This window comes from Myotis brandtii, unplaced genomic scaffold, assembly GCF_000412655.1.
Source record: "Myotis brandtii unplaced genomic scaffold, ASM41265v1 scaffold645, whole genome shotgun sequence".
In the NCBI taxonomy this organism is placed as follows: domain Eukaryota; kingdom Metazoa; phylum Chordata; class Mammalia; order Chiroptera; family Vespertilionidae; genus Myotis; species Myotis brandtii.
In genome coordinates, this window is record NW_005370488.1 from 1,277,460 (window position 1) to 1,297,869 (window position 20,410).

At 40.1% G+C, this 20,410-nt stretch overlaps 1 protein-coding gene across 2 annotated transcripts in view; it reads left to right on the forward strand.

The window, feature by feature from the left end:
- UNC5C (unc-5 netrin receptor C) overlaps positions 1–20,410 on the forward strand; it is a 374,301-nt gene that overhangs the window by 325,157 nt on the left and 28,734 nt on the right. For both annotated transcript variants that reach the window (XM_014528684.1, XM_005880661.2), the window contains 5 exons: positions 51–242; positions 908–1,252; positions 4,095–4,182; positions 14,674–14,842; positions 18,805–19,038. In XM_014528684.1, the coding sequence (XP_014384170.1) occupies positions 51–242; positions 908–1,252; positions 4,095–4,182; positions 14,674–14,842; positions 18,805–19,038 (1,028 nt within the window). The remainder of the gene's footprint in view (positions 1–50; positions 243–907; positions 1,253–4,094; positions 4,183–14,673; positions 14,843–18,804; positions 19,039–20,410) is intronic.

A 20,410-nucleotide genomic window follows, 5' to 3' on the forward strand; every position in this document is an offset into this window, starting at 1 on the left:
CTGTGGGAAACTTCCCTAACCAGTGGCCAATGTTTCCTTCTCCCATCTAGCTGCTCCTGATTCAGATGACATTGCTCTGTATGTTGGCATCGTCATAGCAGTGATTGTTTGCCTGGCCATTTCTGTGGTTGTGGCCCTCTTTGTGTATCGGAAGAATCACCGTGACTTTGAGTCTGATATTATTGACTCTTCGGCACTCAACGGAGGCTTTCAGCCTGTGAACATCAAGGCAGCAAGACAAGGTCAGTTGACATTGAACTTCACATCTACAACTTATGCAAATAAGTAACCTCCCTGTGTGGCTTTAAAATCAGTGCGATATCCAGTTCAGCTAGACCGTAAGCTCCATGAAGATAGGGGTTTGGTCTGTTTTGTTAATGACTGTATTAACTTCATTCACTTACGTTAGAGTTGACAAGGTGCATGGATCTTTTTTTTTTTTTTCTCTAACAGGTTTCTCTGTCATACTTTTTAACTTTTAGTTGAAAAAAAAAGTATATGGACTGTTTGATTCTGGAATCCCCTTTTTTCTCTTTGACAGGGCATCTTGTATTGCTATGAGTACAGTGGTCTACAGATGAACTGAAATCCAGTAGAGACAAGGGGTCTAATACCTATAGTCACCTAGTGGGGTTCACTATCTAGGATTCTCATCTGTTGAAATAATTAAATACCTTCAGAGCAATGAGTAGGCTTCAAGGCAAAATACAGAATCTGTCTATTTATTTGTAGCCAAACATAAAATGGATCCTCGTCATCTAATTGCCCTGTTTTCAGCAAAACTGTAGAGTCCATATCTCCAATATTTGCTGAGTTTCTCTGCATTCGACTCATAAGTGTCAGGGGGAGACTGACTAATGTAAGTTGACTGAATGAAGTATTCAAGTAGATTCCTTTTCTCTTTCAGATCTCCTGGCAGTACCTCCAGACCTCACATCAGCTGCAGCCATGTACAGGGGACCTGTCTATGCCTTACATGATGTCTCAGACAAAATCCCCATGACCAACTCTCCAATTCTGGACCCGCTGCCTAACCTGAAAATCAAAGTGTACAACACCTCAGGTGCTGTCACCCCCCAGGATGACCTCTCTGAGTTTGCATCAAAGCTGTCCCCTCAGATGACCCAGTCCTTGTTGGAGAATGAGGCCCTGAACCTGAAGAGTCAGAGTCTGGCAAAGCAGTCTGATCCGTCCTGCACCGCATTTGGCACCTTCAACTCTCTCGGGGGCCACCTTATTGTTCCCAATTCAGGTAATTCCTGAAGGTTTAAAACACAAAGATGGAGCTTTAAAACGTTTTTTTTTTGTACCAAAATATTTTTTGTTTGTTTTTGTGAGGCCTGAAAAGTTCAATGTAGCCTATCTAACCCAACTCTACTTTCAATGTAAATCTACACTCCTTCAGACAAAATCAGCAAAACCATCCATCTTCCTGCAACCAATTCTGGAAACACTTCCTCTATAAATATTATGCTCACAGCTTTCTGCCAAGGTGTCATTTAGAACTGTCATTGACCTTCTTTTAACAGAGCTTCAGAAGGCACATCCAGCTAGAAGCTCTCGCTGTTGTCAACGCACTTTAAAAGGACAAATTAATTAGAAAACATATCAGTTGGTTCAGTTCCAAATCACTAGAGGAAGCAATACTTCAGAACACTAATTTCTAGATGATCAGAGGACATCATAATAGACGTCCAATCTTTAGTTATTAACTCTTTATTGCAGTCTTTAGCCTCAAGGTGTTAGAAGATCCTTACTCCTGCTCCTGTATAGCTATCTAGAACCACAGCTTCCGCATGTGTCCTTTGGTAGTATTATTTAGTTTTCAGTTTTTTATTGAGTCATCTGCTTCGAGAGAATAAGCCTCATAAAGGTCTGAAATTATGAGTTTAAGTTAATGACTAATAGTGTGTTTGTTAAACTTTGGCATTCATTGATCAGTAGTAGTATTAGGTTTGGAACTATGGAGTCATAAGAGGGTTAATGGATTCCTCTGTGAATCAGACGTCTCTCTTTTGGACAAGACTGAGTATTTTGCAAATGCAACATTAAGAAACAATTTGTTTTTCATGTAACATAAGAAAAGCATGTAATGTGTCAGCAGCCATACAACCGATATACAGAACCAACTGGTCTTCAGGGTCAGAATATGAACGTGTCTTTGATTCTTCCTCTAATTCAGTCCCCCATTTCAATGCCTTGGTAATTTTGCACCCCATACCTTTAAAAGTATATTTTAAGAAATTTAAATAGTTGATGAAATATTATTTTTCTATACATTTTACATAGTTGGGATAATACATTATATGAAATGCTTTCTTTACCTTTTTCTCATTAAGTTTCATGCTCTTGTATGTGCATTAGAAACCATTATTTTAAATATATTTTAATAGTCTATCAACTGGATAGGAAAACATATACTTTATAGCTCTTCATTGTTTAAACATTATATTATTCACAAGACAATGGTTTTTTAAATCATATTCACTGAAGTCTACCTTTCCTTCCCATTTCTACACCTGATACTTTTTCACAGATTAATTATTATAAAGACTTCTCAAGTGGAAAGGAGGGAACTAGCATATGTCCAATACTTTCTGTGTACTAAGCAAAGGTGATTTACATACACTGTTTTATTTAATAGCGTAACAATAGTTACCTAAAGTATGTCAGGCCTTCTTCCTGTTATTTGACATCCATCATTTTATTTCATCCCCATAACACATACACAGGTACATTTTACTGTTCCCATTGGAAAAAGGAACAATACTGAGGCGTGGTAGCCTGATGTGTGGTCTGCCTGCTTCCCCTCTGTGCCTCAATAGACCATTCACTATACCAGTGTGACACTCCACGTCCCACAGCGGCACAGCTCCCACGCTACTCACCTTCTCAGGAAAGCCAGGCCTCAACATTTTCAACCTGTTTTACAAAGGCCTGAATACCTACTTCTCCTTAATTCTCCATTCTTTATTCTTGAAACTTTCCAGTGTGGTCAGGCAAGTTTTCATACTGCCCTCCGCTCATTTGGCATATTCCATTTCCTTGCTCGTTAAATTATAAGCTTTTCAAAGATAAGAACCCTATCTTTTACTTCTTGGCATTCATAACAATGCCAAAACACTGTACTCACAATGGTGCTCCATAAATTTTTAGTGAGTTGGAATAAGCTGCCTTTATTGGAATGAAATCATGAAGCTGAGTACCTTCAGGTTGCTGCCCACCCTGAATTCCTCTTTGAGGTGATGCTGCAGTGGTGCAGGCCCGTGCTTCTCGCAGTGTGGTCCACAGGCAACGATCCTGGCATCACCTGGCAACTTGTTACAGCTGCAAACATGTGTATAGTTTTGTTAGAACTGGCAAATCAGAAACTCCGGGGTAGGATCCAGTAATCCATGTTTTAGCAAGTCTTCCATGTGATTCTGATGCAAGTTCAAGTTGCAAGCCATTGCTATAGGCACAGTTAACTAGAACAGAGGTCAATCCAATGTCCTACAAAATGGCACTAATTCACAACTAAGTAAAAGCCTGCTTGATGGGTTGTGAGTACAACTAGTAGGTTCTGTTCACTTTCTGGAGTTATGTATGATGAAAGGAGTTCTTCATCCATTATTATTCTGTCCCGGAATAACACTGATGCTAACCAGATACTTCAGAAATATATGTTTTTTATATTGCCGAAGTTAGTATTTCCCTGACTTTGAATCCTGCGGGGATTTTTCTTTTAATTAGAAACAATGCATCATTACAGCTGTTTGAAATTTTAAGAGCAGTTGTTGGTCTTCCCCTCCTTTTACAAGGAAAATGACACTGGAATCATCTGTCTATTCCTTAAATAAAGCAAGAGTTTTAAAAATTAGATCATGCATTTAATTCTATAACAGTTCAGAGGGAGCTGTGGTAACAAATGAGGCCAATAAGGAAAGAAAGCCAGGCAGCCATGAGTATCTACATGTCTTTAGAGAAAAAGTAGGCTTATGGCTACATGGCCACAAAATCTCACTCCCTTTCCCTTGCTTCAAAGGCACTCTGTGAAGTTTCCCTTTGTGTCAATACGTCTTGTGTAACTTCTCCTCTTCTCTTTTGCTCTTCAGGAGTAAGCTTACTGATTCCTGCTGGGGCCATTCCCCAAGGGAGAGTCTACGAGATGTATGTGACTGTACACAGGAAAGAAACTATGAGGTAAATATGTTTTTTCTTTCGGGTGCACTTGACTTTATCAATCATGTCTGAGTTGAAAGAGAATTGTACAATAGACATAATAAACCCAAAACATTGTGTCTTAAGTGCCCTGCTTCTGGCATGCCCTTGTCTCCCAAGATGTATAAATGTGAATGTTTACTGCTCTTTATCTTTGAAGCTGCAGACACTTTTGAGGATCTTGAGAATGGGCAGAAGACCAGAGATCTCTTCCCAAGTAGACTTGTGGCCATATTAGCTGTAAAAATGGCCATACACATGATCCAGAGAGACATGACCCATAGGTTGATCAGAGAGACGCGTGGGTAGACACAGAGACATCAGGTTCATGTGGCCTGGCTCAAGAATCCAACCTTTTCCCATCATTGAATTAAAGGTCACAAAGAATTAGACAAACTCAAACCTGTGACTGCTACCCCCACTTCAGCCTCATTCTCTCTTCTCACCTGTAGATTCTTCTTTTTGTGACTCTTTCTAACTTAAGTATTATCAACCTCCTTCTTACGTTTACCTCCTATGAATTCTATGCTGGGCCTTTCTAAATGGAGCTAGGGTTGATTAAAACTAGAATGAACCAAAAGGTTCCATTTTGAATATGTCATAATCATAAAGATGCAGCTATTTTAAGTGAAAATAGCAAGAGTTTCGAGGTCCTAAATTCAATTTTCAGTCTGGCCTCCAACGAATTCTGGTATTTCTTGCTTAGTTCCCACCTAAAGTGCATGCATCCAATAGTGCTTTAGAGGCCTGACTGATGTATGCTTCCAGAGTACATACATCTTAAAATAAAAGATGTTGTTGAAATAATGATCCTTACATGTAATTTCTGCTGTTTTTTCCCAAGGGGAAAGGCATCAACTCTTTAGTCCTGAGCTCAGAATACAAAGCATTAGTGACAAATGTGGAATTGGGTTATCATTATAACACATTATACCTTTCTTCTTCCCCTCTGTCATCCTCAGAAAAACATCCATTTTTAGTCGTCTTCTTCTTCAGTAGCCGGAAAGCTCTTTTATCATGCTCGCGGGTAGAGATACTGATATTTATAATCTGTAGGACCCAGAACATTTTTCCCCAGGTGGTGTGCTTTCACCTACATAAACACTAGCCTCAGAAAATAATAAAATTCCTTGAGCATTATTCATGCCTTAAATTTGAGCAACAGAAAATCACTAAAAGACGTATATTTACTCACATCAAATATTCATTTTTTTCATTCTCCAATGCAAAGTAACATTCATGGGCCCTCTGAGGCCTTCTCTTGCAGCAGCAGAAATGAAGATTAGCAAACTCCAAGATCCCTTTGTTGCTTTGTTTTTCTCCTTTCTCGTGTTCAGAGTCAAGGTTAGTGCTAAGTACTGCCATCTCTCAAGGCCATGCCAACATGGATATTTTGTTTAAACAAAAATGAGTACTGGCTGGTACTTTATCCCAAGGAGCATGGAGGTATTCACGGGCTCTTATTTTCCATCTGGTCAGCATTATCTTTAGCTGAAGATCAAGCCAGAGGAGGCCCGCTGAAGCTGAAAGACGTGTGCTCTCACCTGCCGCCCACCGTTTCCCTTCCCATAGTTTAGTCGGCATCTGACCAGGATAATTGTACCTTTTAGATGAAAGAGAGAGAACACAGAAAATTGATAAAGTGACAAACTTCTGCTTTTAGGTTCCTCTGCCTTTGACTTTAAAGAAAAGGAAACAAAATCCCTCCTTGCCATGCCCGCCACCTGAAGTTACATGCAGAGGGGATTATTCTATTGAATTTGGTGTACATCAAAGAAGCTCTGTTTGTCAAAATGAAGCCAGAGAAACCTCAGGATCTTAAAAAAAATAGGCACAAGAGACCATGAGACAAGGAACAAACACAAAAAGATAACTGTCTCCAATAAATGAGAAAGTGCCTCTCTTTCTGTTGTGAATCAGACGGGTTTGCTCTTGTAAAAACACAATGACAAGAATGTGTTTTAGGATATAAAACATAGCTACCATTTATTCAGCATACTTTTAAAAAAAAATATGCTTTTATTGGTTTCAGAGAGAGGGAGGGAGATAGAAACATCAACGATGAGAGAGAATCATTGATTGACTGCCTCCTACACCCCCCCTACTGGGGATCAAGCTGCAGCCTAGTCATGTGCCTGAACAGGAATCAAACCGTGACCTCCTGGTTCATGGGTTGATGCTCAACCACTGAGCCACACCAGCCAGGCTATTCAGCATCCTTCTAATTTCATTTATTCCTCCCTACTACTCTGCAAGTTGTGATGAGCTCCACTTAAAAGAGGGGAAATCTAAGCTCGGGGAACTGAAGTCACGTAACCAAGGTTTCACAGTTAAGGGTTGAGAGAAAGCAGGATTCACACCTGGGTTATCTCTCGGCTCGCTCTCATATGCCGTCAGTCCTCCATCTCACCAGTACAAAAGCCACGCCTCAGCCTTCTTATTCTAATGCACACTGGACCAGTTTCTGTTGCTCACTAAAGACCCTTCTATCCTCACATAATGTGAGAGACAACTTCTTGCAGAGGAAACTCTGAGAACATTAGGAGATATGAATGTTCCTTTAAGACATTGATGGGAAATTTGGATTATTTTTCTCCATTTTCCTTCTTTCTCATTTCCTTTATTGTAGCCAGAACTGGGTGTTTTTCTAGCTGGATCCCATCTAGCTGGTCATCTGCTGCTGTGAACTGTCTAAAGGGAAGCCTGAACTTAATTGCATGTGGCATAGTGAATGTGACGAGAGGGGCCTTATCATTACCGAATAGGCTCTAAGCACGGAATGGCACATGAGCAGCCTAAATGAGCTGCAGAGATGGGACACACTGTCTCTGACCAAAAGGGAGCAGAGCTGCAAGGCTGTGCCCGGAACCCTACCTCCCCTGCCTTATGGGTCTCTGAAGGGGCTGCAAAGCCTCTTCCTCCCCCCGTGGATACAATTTCCACAATTAAATGGCACTCACATGGGCCTTTTGCCTTGTTTCCAGTAGCAGCTTAAAAAAATGAGCCTCAGACGGAAATTTTACCCATTGTCATCGCTTATCGAACAACAATTTGAACTGAAGATATGAACATTACTTTTCCCTTTCTTTGTATTCTCTACTTGCCTAGCAGTTTTCTCAAAATACTAAAAAAAATCTTAGACATTTCAACTATAAAAGTAAATAGAACTTTTTAAATAAACTATAGAGGAGGCCATGGAAGGGTTTTGAGTAACCAAGTGATACAGGAATAGCAATGCTTTTTAAAGATTATCTGGCAAATGGTGTGTGAGATGAATTGGTAAAGGGAACAGAAAGACACCTTGGAAGGCTGGGTGCCTGATTAGGCTGTGGTGATACTCTAGGTGTGAGGGGAGAGGGGACAGAGCCAAGATCAAGTCTGGAGAATGAAAAGTGAAGTATATTTCAGAAGAAAAGGTATTTCACAACTGGTTAGAAGTGATGCAAAACACAAAGAATACAGACTGAGGTACCAAGCCTTGGGCACTGTGAGAATTGTGAGAGCAATGAGAGAGGTCAGAAGCAGCAACTGGTTCGAGCAGAGAAAGGACAATTTCTGAGTTAAATGGGCGCGGGGTGTGTGAGTGCGGGGTCTGGGGTTCCTGCTAGAGATGCAGATGGCAAGTCACCAGGGAGCAGACCCTCCCAGGGGAAAGATGCAGAAGCAGGAAGAAGAGAACTGGGGAACAAACTCTGGGAAATACTCCTATTTACAGTTTGGGTTTGATGAGCGACACTAAATAGAACATGAAAGGATAAGGCGGATAAAGAATTTGCATCGGTCATGGTCCTTAGCATATAACGGCCCCTCAAATTGATGTTTTAAATGCAAGAATGAATGTTTGTGTCATGGGGGGGGGGGGAATCAAATGTAAAGAGAGTTTCAAGATGGAGGAAATGGTTGATAGAGGTGTTGTTAAAATTAAAATATAAAGAAAGAATAATAATTTAAAAACTATTAGATTTGTCAACTAGAGGACATTGATGGTCTTTAGGTACTTTTTTAAAGGATGAAATCCCAGTAAGAAGAGTTTAAGGTGCAAGTTAGTGGTGAAGCAATTAAAACTATCTATATATATAAAAGGCTAATATGTAAAGTGTTCCCTCAGGAGTTCGACCATTGCTCAATATGACATGTACTGACCACCAGGGGCAGTGTGGAACAAAGGAAGGCCCTGGCCCAGCAGCCAGAAGGCCCCAATCAGCCCTGATCACTGGCCAGGCCTAGGGACCCTACCCATGCACAAATTTCATGCACTGGGCCTCTAGTCATAAATATTTACTGAATATAAATAATAATGTGTTTGGATAGTGAGCCAAAAATCTCTTATGTAGGTAATTATATAGTAGGAAGTTTACATTCATTTTAACACGCAGTTTGGAACTTTATAACAGTTGATATTATTATTTCTCAGTGGAACCCAAGGTATTCTCCTTTTAAGTAGCGCCCTAAATTCTCCCTTTGAAGGAACGGCTATACAGAGATTAAAGGTACAGGGGGAAGGGAGACGAGTCCAGGTATACTTAAGTCTTATTCTCTTACTGTTCTCTGCAGTGTGTATTTATTGAAATCCTACTTATAAAGAAATGATTCAAGGTGATTTATAAAAACTGTCTTTTCAATGGGAGAAAAAAATGTTTAATAAGTGGATGAAAAAATAAAATTTAAAAAGATAAGATAAAGTGAGATAAGAGTTAAAATATAAAATGTTCCCAGGATATTTCTGATAACAGGTTTAGGTCTTAGATTTACTATTTTGAAGTTTTCTAGAAGGGGACGTAGTAAGTTATAAGATCCATGTGTCCATGAGGAAAAGAAATGTTCCTGGGAGAAGCTCAATGTCTGTGGTTCCTCCAAAAGGAGACATTTTATTAATACAAAGAACAACATCCTTATAATAGACACAGCAATGAGTTTCATAAGGCTGCTTCTGTTAGTGCCCCTCAATGTAAGTGGATGGTATAAGGTCCAAGTATAAGCAAAGTGAAATAATTACACAAGGATTTAGTAATTCAGTCCAGGGCACGACACTTAGCTGTTCTTTCTTAATCTGGGGATAGATTTAGGTTAGGGAATTGGTGACACTCCCTTTAGAATAACTTGCATCAATATTTAAAAAAATTTTTTTTGTTGTTGTTAATTCTTACCTGAGGGAGAAGGAGAGACAGAGAGAGAGAAACATCGGTGTGACAGACACACATGGATTGGTTGCCTCCTGTAAGGCCCAGACCAGGGACAGGGATCAAGCCTGCAACCGAGATACATGCCCTTGATCGGAATCAAACCTGGGACCCTTCAATCCACAGGCTGACATTCTATCCACTGAGCCAAACCAGATAGGGCCATAATTTTTTTTTCCTCAATTGAGTTTTGATAGCAAGTGAGTTAGATATTCCCTGTCAGATACCTAGAGTTTAAATATTTCAAGTTGCCAGTTATATGTGAAACCACTTTAAAAGGCAGCTGAGCCTAGGGTTGGATTGTCATCCTGGAGGACCTGACAAAAGACATGCCTGTTACTAGAAGGCATCTCGGCCCCACACAGAGGTGGACGGAGACAGCTTCTTTTCAATAAGCAAACCGGCAAACAGATTTCTCAACCTGCTCTAGCAAACAGGCAAACAGATTTCTCAACCTGCTCTAGCAAACAGGCAAACAAATTTCTCAAGGCCCTAAACCCAGATGAGCAACCCCAAAAACACCATTATGAGAAGGAAACCAAACGATTCTGTTTGCATTCTAGCTTTGCCTGTGACTAGCGCAGCCTTAGGCAGGTGTGTTAATATCTCCGGGTTTCCGTTTCCTCTTCTGGAAAAAGAGGTAACGTAAATCCTTATCCTAACCACCTGTGCCATGAGCAGCAAATGCAATTGCTCTTGTGAAAGTTTTGTAACTGATGCACTTCTGTGTAAGAGATGGTCCCCTCACTGATCACAGCAGGCAAATATGGGAAAAGCCCTCTGACAGGAGATGCAAACTCCTGTCTGACAGCTTTGTGCTGGAGGCCTCAGAACCCGCCCAGCGTTCACCATGATATTGTGATTATTGGACTTTGAAAAGCCTGTAAAAGTTTAATCGGTGCTCATTACAGAAATTCTACTTAATTGCTGCTTCTGCGGCTAATTTTTGCTTTGTGTTCATTTCCACATCATCTGCAATGAATATTTACTCAATGTTTGCTTAAATAGCTTACATAACACGAGATATAAACCCTTCTCTGCAAACACGTGAAGCAGACCTGTTTATATTTATTTTCTACTATTTCTGCGTAATGGATTTTAATATCATCTCTTTATATAAATAAAGAAGATGTAAATTTAAACACTCTGACCTTTGGTAAATCTTAACGGTTGGTCCCTAAGTCGCTCCTGTAAGTGCTTGCAAATGTTTCCAATTTCAGCACTGCTTTCATCTTGAAAACACAAAAAAGATTTCTATCATTATTCCTTCTTTGTTTTTCATTCCCTGCTATGAATTTCACTTCACCACTTCCCTATTCATTACATTCTTGCACCTCACTGAGTTAATAAATTCTTTTGACACCTACTGCCCCTTCCTCTTCTTGCTATCCATCCCCTAAGGATGGCGCCCATCAATATTGCATGCCAGGGGTATGCTTGGGGAGAGCAGGTCTGACAGCTCCCTAGGCCAGCAGGGAGTCTTCTCCCTTCTGTCCCCACTCAGTGATGAGAAGAACCCCTCCTCCTTCCGCCTCAAGCACCTGCTGCTAACAGCAGACTGAGGGACAGATGTTTCCAATTCTCAATTGTATTGCAAGGACCACTCGAAACGGTTTCCACTTTAGTTTCCTTCCTTAAAAGTTTAATGCTCCATCGACACATACAACAGTATGGTGATTACCAGAGGGAAAGAGGGTTTGTGAGAGGTAGAAGGGGATATGGGAGTGGGGGGGATAAATGGTGACAAAAGGAAACTTGACTTGGGGTGGTGAACACACAACACAATATACAGACGATGTATTATAGAACTATACACCTGAAACCTATATAATTTTATTAACCAGTATCACCCCAATAAATTCAATTTAAAAATAAAATTACATAAAATATATTTTTAGAAAAGTTTAATGCTCAAGGTATCATTGCAACTAAAAGGTAAGAGTAGTGCTTAGGAAAATGCAATCATTGCTTCCCCACCTCCACTGTCTCTGGTAGGAAAAGTCGAATTTCAAAAAGCTCAGGGCAGAGAGTGTAATATTAACTATGACACAATAAAAGCAAAGCTTCACTCATGATCTAAGAGAATGCATTTCAGATTGGAAGGAAGGAGGGAAAACTAGGTTAAGAGGAAATGAAAATGAAGGGGCAAAGGGGATAGTAATGAATTCTTAAGCTGCCAATAACCTTAAAGTCCAAATATAAGTACATTTCCAAGTACTTTGATAACTTTAGATTTAATAAAACTGTGTTGTTATTCAGTGAGAATGGAGATGATATTAAAAAAACGAAAAGGAGTCAAAAACTGTTTTGATTTCCTAAATGGAAGAGGGGAAAGCCATAGGTTGTGGAGATGCTAGTAAAATTTTAGAATGAGAGAGGAAGCAGTGACAGCCGAGTTTTATTAAGGGAAAAATATGCCAAGTTTTAATTGAGTTCTCAGAACTTATAAAAATAATTGTCAAGAACCAAGGAATCTCTAAGATTTAACATTATTTGTGAGCTACCACGTAGACTGCCAGTTAGACGCTGACACATGGCACAAGAATCCTAGTCAGAGACAAAGTACAGTTCATTACTCACAAGGACAGCGCTCTCCAGAGTATTCTCATTGCTGTGCCAGTTTCCTGAGCCCAGGTTCTGCAGGAGTGATGCAAAGAGGGATAAACAACACCTACACATCCAGCGGTTGCCTCTCAGGGAAAGGACTCCGGGCCTAGGGAACCTGAGACTTTTATCATGAGAAGTAGGCATGTCTACCATTTACTCCAGAGCTAAGCACTGTCTTATCTTCCAAGGTGTGTGCTATGCAACTGCTTTGCGAAGATAGGAATGTGCAAAACACATGAGCGCTCCATGGAGAATTTTCTTCCATCAGTGTTAAAAAAAAAAAAATAGTAACAACTGCTATCGCTCATTCAGTGTTAAATGAGGCCATAGAGATAAGTTAACTTCTAGATTATGTAGTATTTAATATATGAACCACAAGTAAAGATGAGAAAAATCCATGTGAAGTGCCCATGGCCATTATAAAGGAATTTGATATGTCCCTGCAATATCCACATGAACGAAATGGAAAGAGGTGAACGAGACAATGTACATTTTAATGGGTTTATATTTGGCTGAACTAGAGAACTCGGAGTATTGATGTCAGACCGGAGAGACATTGCAAGCGGTGCCCTTGGAAAGGTCTCTGTCTCTTGCCCTATTCTTGTATTACAATGTTATCAGTGATTGGAATGAGAACGTAAGTGGCAGGCATATCAGATTTATGGAGGGTAAAAGACTGGATGAGACAGCCAATATTTGGAGGAAAGACATAGCATTAAGAAATAGATGTCCTGAAATTTTGCCTGAAACTACTAAGGAGAAATTAAATAGCTAAATATAAATTTCTGTACATAGGTTCAAAAGCCATCATCATTGCAAACACATAACTATAGAGACTTAGCCTAAGAGCCTCTCATGTTAGAAATACATAGATTGGTTAGTTTAACAAATTACCCAACCTTCTTGGGGCATTATTGCCTCATTTTATACAGAAGATGTTTAACCATATTATATCCATCTTCCCATCTAACTCAAGCATGCTGAAAATATTTATAAATAATTACTTGATTAAGAATAACCCAAGGCAATGATTTTGTGAGGTATTGATAAAACTACATATTCCAAAACCCAGAAAATAGTAGTCCCCTTGTACTGCCTACTTGAGCATTACATTCATTCCAAGATGACCCACTTTAGTGAAGATATTGAAACACGGATAAACATCTATATGAAAGTGAAGATAGAAATATAGGGAGAGAGCAGGAAACCATGATTTTCTAGCTGAAGTTTAAAACATTAAGGAATTGAGAGAATGTTTGCTCTGAAATACAGAAGACTTTTTAGAGACATGGTAACAATCTCTAAATATTTGAAAGGCTTTCATGCCACAGTAGAAAGAAAGCAGGTCAAGGATTTATTGAGAGGTGTCAGGAAGGGAGATTGTGTTCATTCTAAATAAGAATGTGTTGTATATGTAAGTTGGTAATAGATGAAATGAGCCTCAGCAGTCGTGGACTACAATTTTTGATGTGTCAAAGCACTAACCAGCACTGGCCAGGTAGTTCAGTTGGTTGTAGTGTCATCCTGATGCACCAGGGTTGTGGGTTCGATCTCTAGTTGGGGTGTATACAGGAGGCAACCAATAGGTGCATGGATGGGTAGAGTAGCAGATGGATGTTTCTCTCTTTCTCTCTCTCTCTCCCTCCCTCCCTCCCTTCCTCTCTTTCTCTAAAATCAATGGATGAAAAAAATTTGAAAAACTAAAAACCACATGTCAGCATATTATAGAGAGGCTCCTGCTTTGGACAGAAGATGGTACTTATTGATCCCAAGGGCCCTTCCTCCTCTAAAATTATATTAGTCAATGATTCCTTAAGCCACATTACCTGACAGAGTAATACTGAGAACTGTTGTTGAGAAGACATTGATTGGTCTTTGTCCCAGCGATAGCGCTGTTAGTTGTGAGACTTTGGGCAATCCACTCAACATCTGGGGACTACATCTTCACATGCCAACTGGTAACTTGGGTTAATTTATCCATTTGTTTGTTGATTACAATCTTGTCGGAGAAAAGATTTAAGGCAATTAAAAAGAGAGATGTGAAATAAAGATTTTGGTTCTTTAAGGGTTTATTTTTTCCATTTAGGCTCTCATAATATGAAGTATACAAGGAGAGAGATTTCATTTTAAATTACTGTAGAAATACAATTCTATAGTCTGTCTGGTCACTTTTGAAAGAATAAATTTACTGTACTAACTTGAATTATCCCCGAAAATCATTTGGAGGAAGTTTAGCTCTAGGGTGTCCTTGTTTTTAAGTGATATTTTTGAAGTATTTTTTCAAGTTAGGTCCCCAAAACACAAAAGTACTTAAAACCCTGTGAGACCAATGGCAAGTGTTACCAGAAAGCATGGTTACGTAACCTCATAAGTACTGTTTCTTCTCATTCCATCCTGAAATTATCTGTACATGAATTTCAAAGGAAGTCACCAAAGGCAGACCTGTATCTGAGGGAAGGGGATCAAAGGGATGCTGGCAGACCCACTGTTATCATAAAGACCTCCAGTCTGGCAAGATCAAAGTCTCAGTATAAAGAGCATGTCTTCCAATTTGGTTCTGCCTTAACTTCCGTTTCCACCCCCCGCTTCCCCCAAAGAAAACTGTTCAATTTTAGATCTGAAATCTCAGAGTGCATACACATAAATGCTATGGAAATGTCACTGGTGCTGTTCTCTGCCCTCCTAGGCCACCCATGGAAGACACCCAGACACTCCTGACCCCTGTGGTGAGCTGTGGGCCACCGGGAGCCCTGCTGACCCGCCCCGTCATCCTCACTATGCATCACTGCGCAGATCCCAACACCGAGGACTGGAAGATACAGCTCAAGAACCAGGCAGCACAGGGGCAGTGGGAGGTGAGCTGCTGTTGGGATAAAGATGGAATTCAGGAGCGATCCATGCAGATAAGCAGGACCAAGCATGGGAAGGCTTTTATTTTTCAAAGAAAATATGGATGGAATTTTATCTTACACTCAAAATGAAAGAGAGAGAAAGTGGAGGAAGGGGATAAAGAGAGGGGAGAAGGGGGGAGAGAGGCAGGAAGGGGGAAAGACGGACAGACTGTTTATTGAATGCTTTATCTGTTGACTGGTAGACACAGAAAATTATGGTCAAGCATGAGCTAGCTCATAGGGAAAGTGCCCTTAGGAATCTTACACATTTTGGAATATACATACTATACTATTCAGGAAGGGAAATTTCTTTATATACACTTTGATTATAAAGTCAGTGTTTATGAACATACAGTTCATTTTCAAAATGGGAAAGAATCTACAGAAATGAATAAATTATTTTTAATCAATGCCTGTTTTCAAACCGATGACCGTTCTGGTCCAGGCACTGTTGATAATGCGAAGCAATGGAATCACAAACATCAAGCATCATTTTGTTCCATATTTGTGTGTCCTCGACCCTTGTATTTTTGTGTAATCATTACAAAGACAAGTATCCAATCTATATGTTACGTATTTTGTGATTACATATCATATTTTTCTTTTACGAAAGAAACATTTGAACAAACTATACATAATATTTTAGGAAAAAGTCATATTGGACTTAGAAGAGCAGCAGGGCATCCCTGAATTAACTGGAATTTCCTTCTATGGACATGTTCTTTCAGCCACTTGAGGGGATCACTCCTTGTTAGAGGACCTCCAGTCCAAGATTGAAGTCTAGGAATATCCTCTATGTTAAGACCAGACTTAACCAAATCTAACTTTAATTTAATTAAGCTTTAAATAATATATCTCAAAAACATTCCAAAGTATTAGTTCAAATTGCACAATTAGTGACCCCAAATTGCACAATTCTCTACACAATTACATTATGTCTGGGTAATGTGAATAATAATAATTTGAGTAATAATAATAATAACATCAATACTAATAAAAGAAAGAGATGTGAAGAGAAGAGGACAGTCCTTATGCAAACACTTATATTTGGGACAGGGACAGGACATCTATATTCTTGACCATATCCTCCAGGAGGCTTTCTGTAACATGCCGTTATTAGATGATGCCCGAGGCCGGTGTTCACCCTGCTAGAGAAAGCAGCTGCTTTCCAGGTGTCCTTTCGGGCAGGAATAAACCTGGAGAAGCTGAGCTTTTCCCATTCAGGTTGAACTTCATCTTTGGGTACAGGTTCAGTTGAAGAAACGATTTCATGGATGCTATGAAAAGACCTGGAGCTCAGATGACGTTGCAAGGCCTAACTAAAACACAGCCACCTCAGGGGGCTACTTCTTTCATATCTTTGTCCAGCCCCAGGGACTCAATTGTTGATAATGCGAAGCAATGGAATCACAAACATCAAGCATCATTTTGTTCCATATTTGTGTGTCCTCGACCCTTGTATTTTTGTGTAATCATTACAAAGACAAGTATCCAATCTATATGTTACGTATTTTGTGATTACATATCATATTTTTCTTTTACGAAAGAAACATTTGAACAAACTATACATAATATTTTAGGAAAAAGTCATATTGGACTTAGAAGAGCAGCAGGGCATCCCTGAATTAACTGGAATTTCCTTCTATGGACATGTTCTTTCAGCCACTTGAGGGGATCACTCCTTGTTAGAGGACCTCCAGTCCAAGATTGAAGTCTAGGAATATCCTCTATGTTAAGACCAGACTTAACCAAATCTAACTTTAATTTAATTAAGCTTTAAATAATATATCTCAAAAACATTCCAAAGTATTAGTTCAAATTGCACAATTAGTGACCCCAAATTGCACAATTCTCTACACAATTACATTATGTCTGGGTAATGTGAATAATAATAATTTGAGTAATAATAATAATAACATCAATACTAATAAAAGAAAGAGATGTGAAGAGAAGAGGACAGTCCTTATGCAAACACTTATATTTGGGACAGGGACAGGACATCTATATTCTTGACCATATCCTCCAGGAGGCTTTCTGTAACATGCCGTTATTAGATGATGCCCGAGGCCGGTGTTCACCCTGCTAGAGAAAGCAGCTGCTTTCCAGGTGTCCTTTCGGGCAGGAATAAACCTGGAGAAGCTGAGCTTTTCCCATTCAGGTTGAACTTCATCTTTGGGTACAGGTTCAGTTGAAGAAACGATTTCATGGATGCTATGAAAAGACCTGGAGCTCAGATGACGTTGCAAGGCCTAACTAAAACACAGCCACCTCAGGGGGCTACTTCTTTCATATCTTTGTCCAGCCCCAGGGACTCAATTTACGTTGAAACATGCCTTCATTTTTTGGACAAATAACCATTTGCTCACCATCAGCCAGGCCCACTGAGACACAGTGGGAAGCAAAGTAGATATAATTCCTGCCTCTGTGGAGATGAAGTAGCCTAATGCAGAGGGTGAACTATACCTGCACATGTATTTTATTTCTCCCACATGAAATTTTCTTTTAAGTTTGAATTAATGAAAAGGACGATTTCACATAAAAATCTAAACTTCCAGTTTCTCTTGAAAAATTAAAGGCTGTATGCTCAGTAGCCCTAAGTTTATGCAAAGCTACAAAGGGCTGAAGCCAAGTGGAGACTCAGCTCTTTAGACAGGCCTATGCTCTGCTTTACCACAGTCTCCATCACTCCTTATTGTCTTCCTATTACCTTGATGCTTTGGGAAGCATGTGGAACTGTGACCCTTGGTTTATGAATTCTATGCTTGCTCTTTCAGATAATTTCTGTTGCCTGTGTCATTTGGATAAATTTAAAACTGTATGACCCAGTGGTTGAGTGTCAACCTATGAATCAGGAAGACACGGTTAGATTCCCGGTCAGGCACATACCTAGATTTCAGGCTCGATCCCCAGTAGGGGGCATATAATAGGCAGCCGCTCAATGATTCTCTCTCATCATTAATGTTTCTAGCCCTCTCTCCCACTCCCTTCCTCTCTCTGAAATCAATAAAAACATATTTTTTAAAAACTGATTGAGTTAGTAACTATTTTCACAAAATTCATCACTTCCACTTATTTTTATTTCTTGCTAAATATTTTCAACATCTAAGGAAAGATTATTTAAAGGCTTACATGAACAATAACACAGAAAATTGTCTTAAAGGCATGGAGTTGGCCATACTGTGCTTTCTGTAGAGTCCAGCTGGCCAAATTATTGAGGAAAAATAGTTGTTTTGCTTTAGAAAGTAATTGGCAGGTGAGTTTGGAAGAACACAGTAGAATGATACTGCATGATTCCTTAAGTTTTCTAATTATTTTCAAACCCTAGATTTTTAGGAAAAAGAAAAAAAATGACTGCTATAATTGCATTGAAATAAAATAGCCGAAACCGGTTTGGCTCAGTGGATAGAGCGTCGGCCTGCGGACTCAAGGGTCCCGGGTTCGATTCCGGTCAAGGGCATGTACCTGGGTTGCGGGCACATCCCCAGTGGGAGATGTGCAGGAGGCAGCTGATTGATGTTTCTCTCTCGTCGATGTTTCTAACTCTAAATAAAATAAAATAGTACTTTTAGTCTCAAAAATATTTTGGAGATTAAAACATTAAATTCTCATAAACACATAATAAATATAGCTACACTGAAAAAAAAGATAGTTCATGAATTTGCTTTGGAATTTTATGTAGATTCTCAGATCAAAACATGCTAAATGAATGGCATCTAAACAAAGAATATAAGCAGTAAAGGCCAGGGAAGTAAGGGAGATAACAAAGACAGATGGAAATAGAGGGATAATAAAGCCTGGGAAAGAAAAAAAAAGAGTAGGAAAATTCATAAGCAAATTCAGGAGAAGAGGTCCTGCGGCCTCTACCACCATTGGGCGGCATCAGGTCCTCCGTGCTCAGCCAGGATCCCTTCCCTCTTGTCCCACAGGATGTGGTGGTGGTGGGAGAGGAAAACTTCACCACCCCCTGCTACATTCAGCTGGATGCAGAAGCCTGCCACCTCCTCACAGAGAACCTCAGCACCTACACCCTGGTCGGGCAGTCCATCACCAAAGGGGCCGCCAAGCGCCTGAAGCTGGCCATCTTCGGCCCACTCTGCTGCTCCTCTCTAGAGTACAGCGTCCGAGTCTACTGTCTGGATGACACCCAAGATGCCCTGAAGGTAAGTGGCTCCTGCCTGACCTGCCCTCTTCACCTTCCCCCCAAAGGTTGGCTGCGCACACCTAGAGTAAGTGTGTGTGTGTGTGTGTGTGTGTGTGTGTGTGTGTATGTGTGAGCGCGCGCACCCCAGTGTGTGAACACAAGTGTTTGGCCTCAAAAGATGCAATTTTTTTTTAAATGAGACATTTCTCTAAGACCAGGCTGATAAATGAGCTGTTTCCACTACATTGATCCCTCCCAAGGGCTACTTTTGTTTACCTTCCTTGATTTTCTTTAATGAAAAATTAAGAAGGGAGAATTTGGCAAGGAGACTTGTGGCTGGTAAAAATCTGCCTCCATGTTTATCTCAGCTGCGTTCTTCCTATAAAAGGAATTGGCATAATTGCTCACACTGTATGTTCCTCTTGTGTGCTACTGCATTTATATGCTTTCCCATTCTTTTTATGAGGACTGCAAGGGAGAGGGTTAGCATTTGACAACAGGCTGCTGCTTTGCAGAATAAATAAGCTTAGTACCTGGTGCCATTATTGCCATTCATTTGATCCCATTTGAAGCTGTAAAGGACATAGTAAGTGCCTTTGGAGAAGTTACAATCTAAAAGGAGGAATACAAGCAGCATGCCAAGGACTAGGAGATAAGTCAGAGTGTGATAAAGACCACAGATGAATGCAAAGTTCTGTGGAAGTTCAAGAGAGGGAGGCATCATATTATTTTAAGGAAATAGGAGAAGCTAACATTTTATATTGGCCCTAAAGAAAATATGGTTTGACCAGCAATAATGGGGAAAAAAACTATAAGATTTCTAGGTGAAGGGGACAGCATGAAGAAACGGAGGGGACACTGAATACAGACTCTATGGGTGCATAGTAGAATGACAGATGGGAGTTTTATTGGGTGAACCTTGACTGCCAGCTAGAGGAGTTGAGATCCAGTTTCTTGAGTTAATGGGACTCACTGGAGAAATTTAAACAGAAGAAAGACATGATTGGAAATAGATGTTAAAATCTTAGTCTGATGTCAGTGGAAAGACAGAGTCAAGTTAAGAAGAAAAGCATGGAAGACCTGGGGTGATGACAGAGGCATGAGAAGAAGAGGATAGGTGTGGAAGGTCCTGTTCAAGTAGCTCTTGCAGGACCTGCTAACGAACACTGAATGCGTGGAGCAAGCCTGCCTCAAGTCACAGTAGCAAACCCAGGTGGTCAGTAGCAGCTCGGGGTGTGATATGGTGCCTTTGCTTTGGGTGTATTGAGTTCAAAATAGGAATTAGATATCAGGACAAAAATGCCCACGGCATAGAAATATGGGTGTGGCTCTCTGAACAGAGTAAATCCTGAGATAGAGACTCAGGAACCAACTGTATATTGATAGTTGTC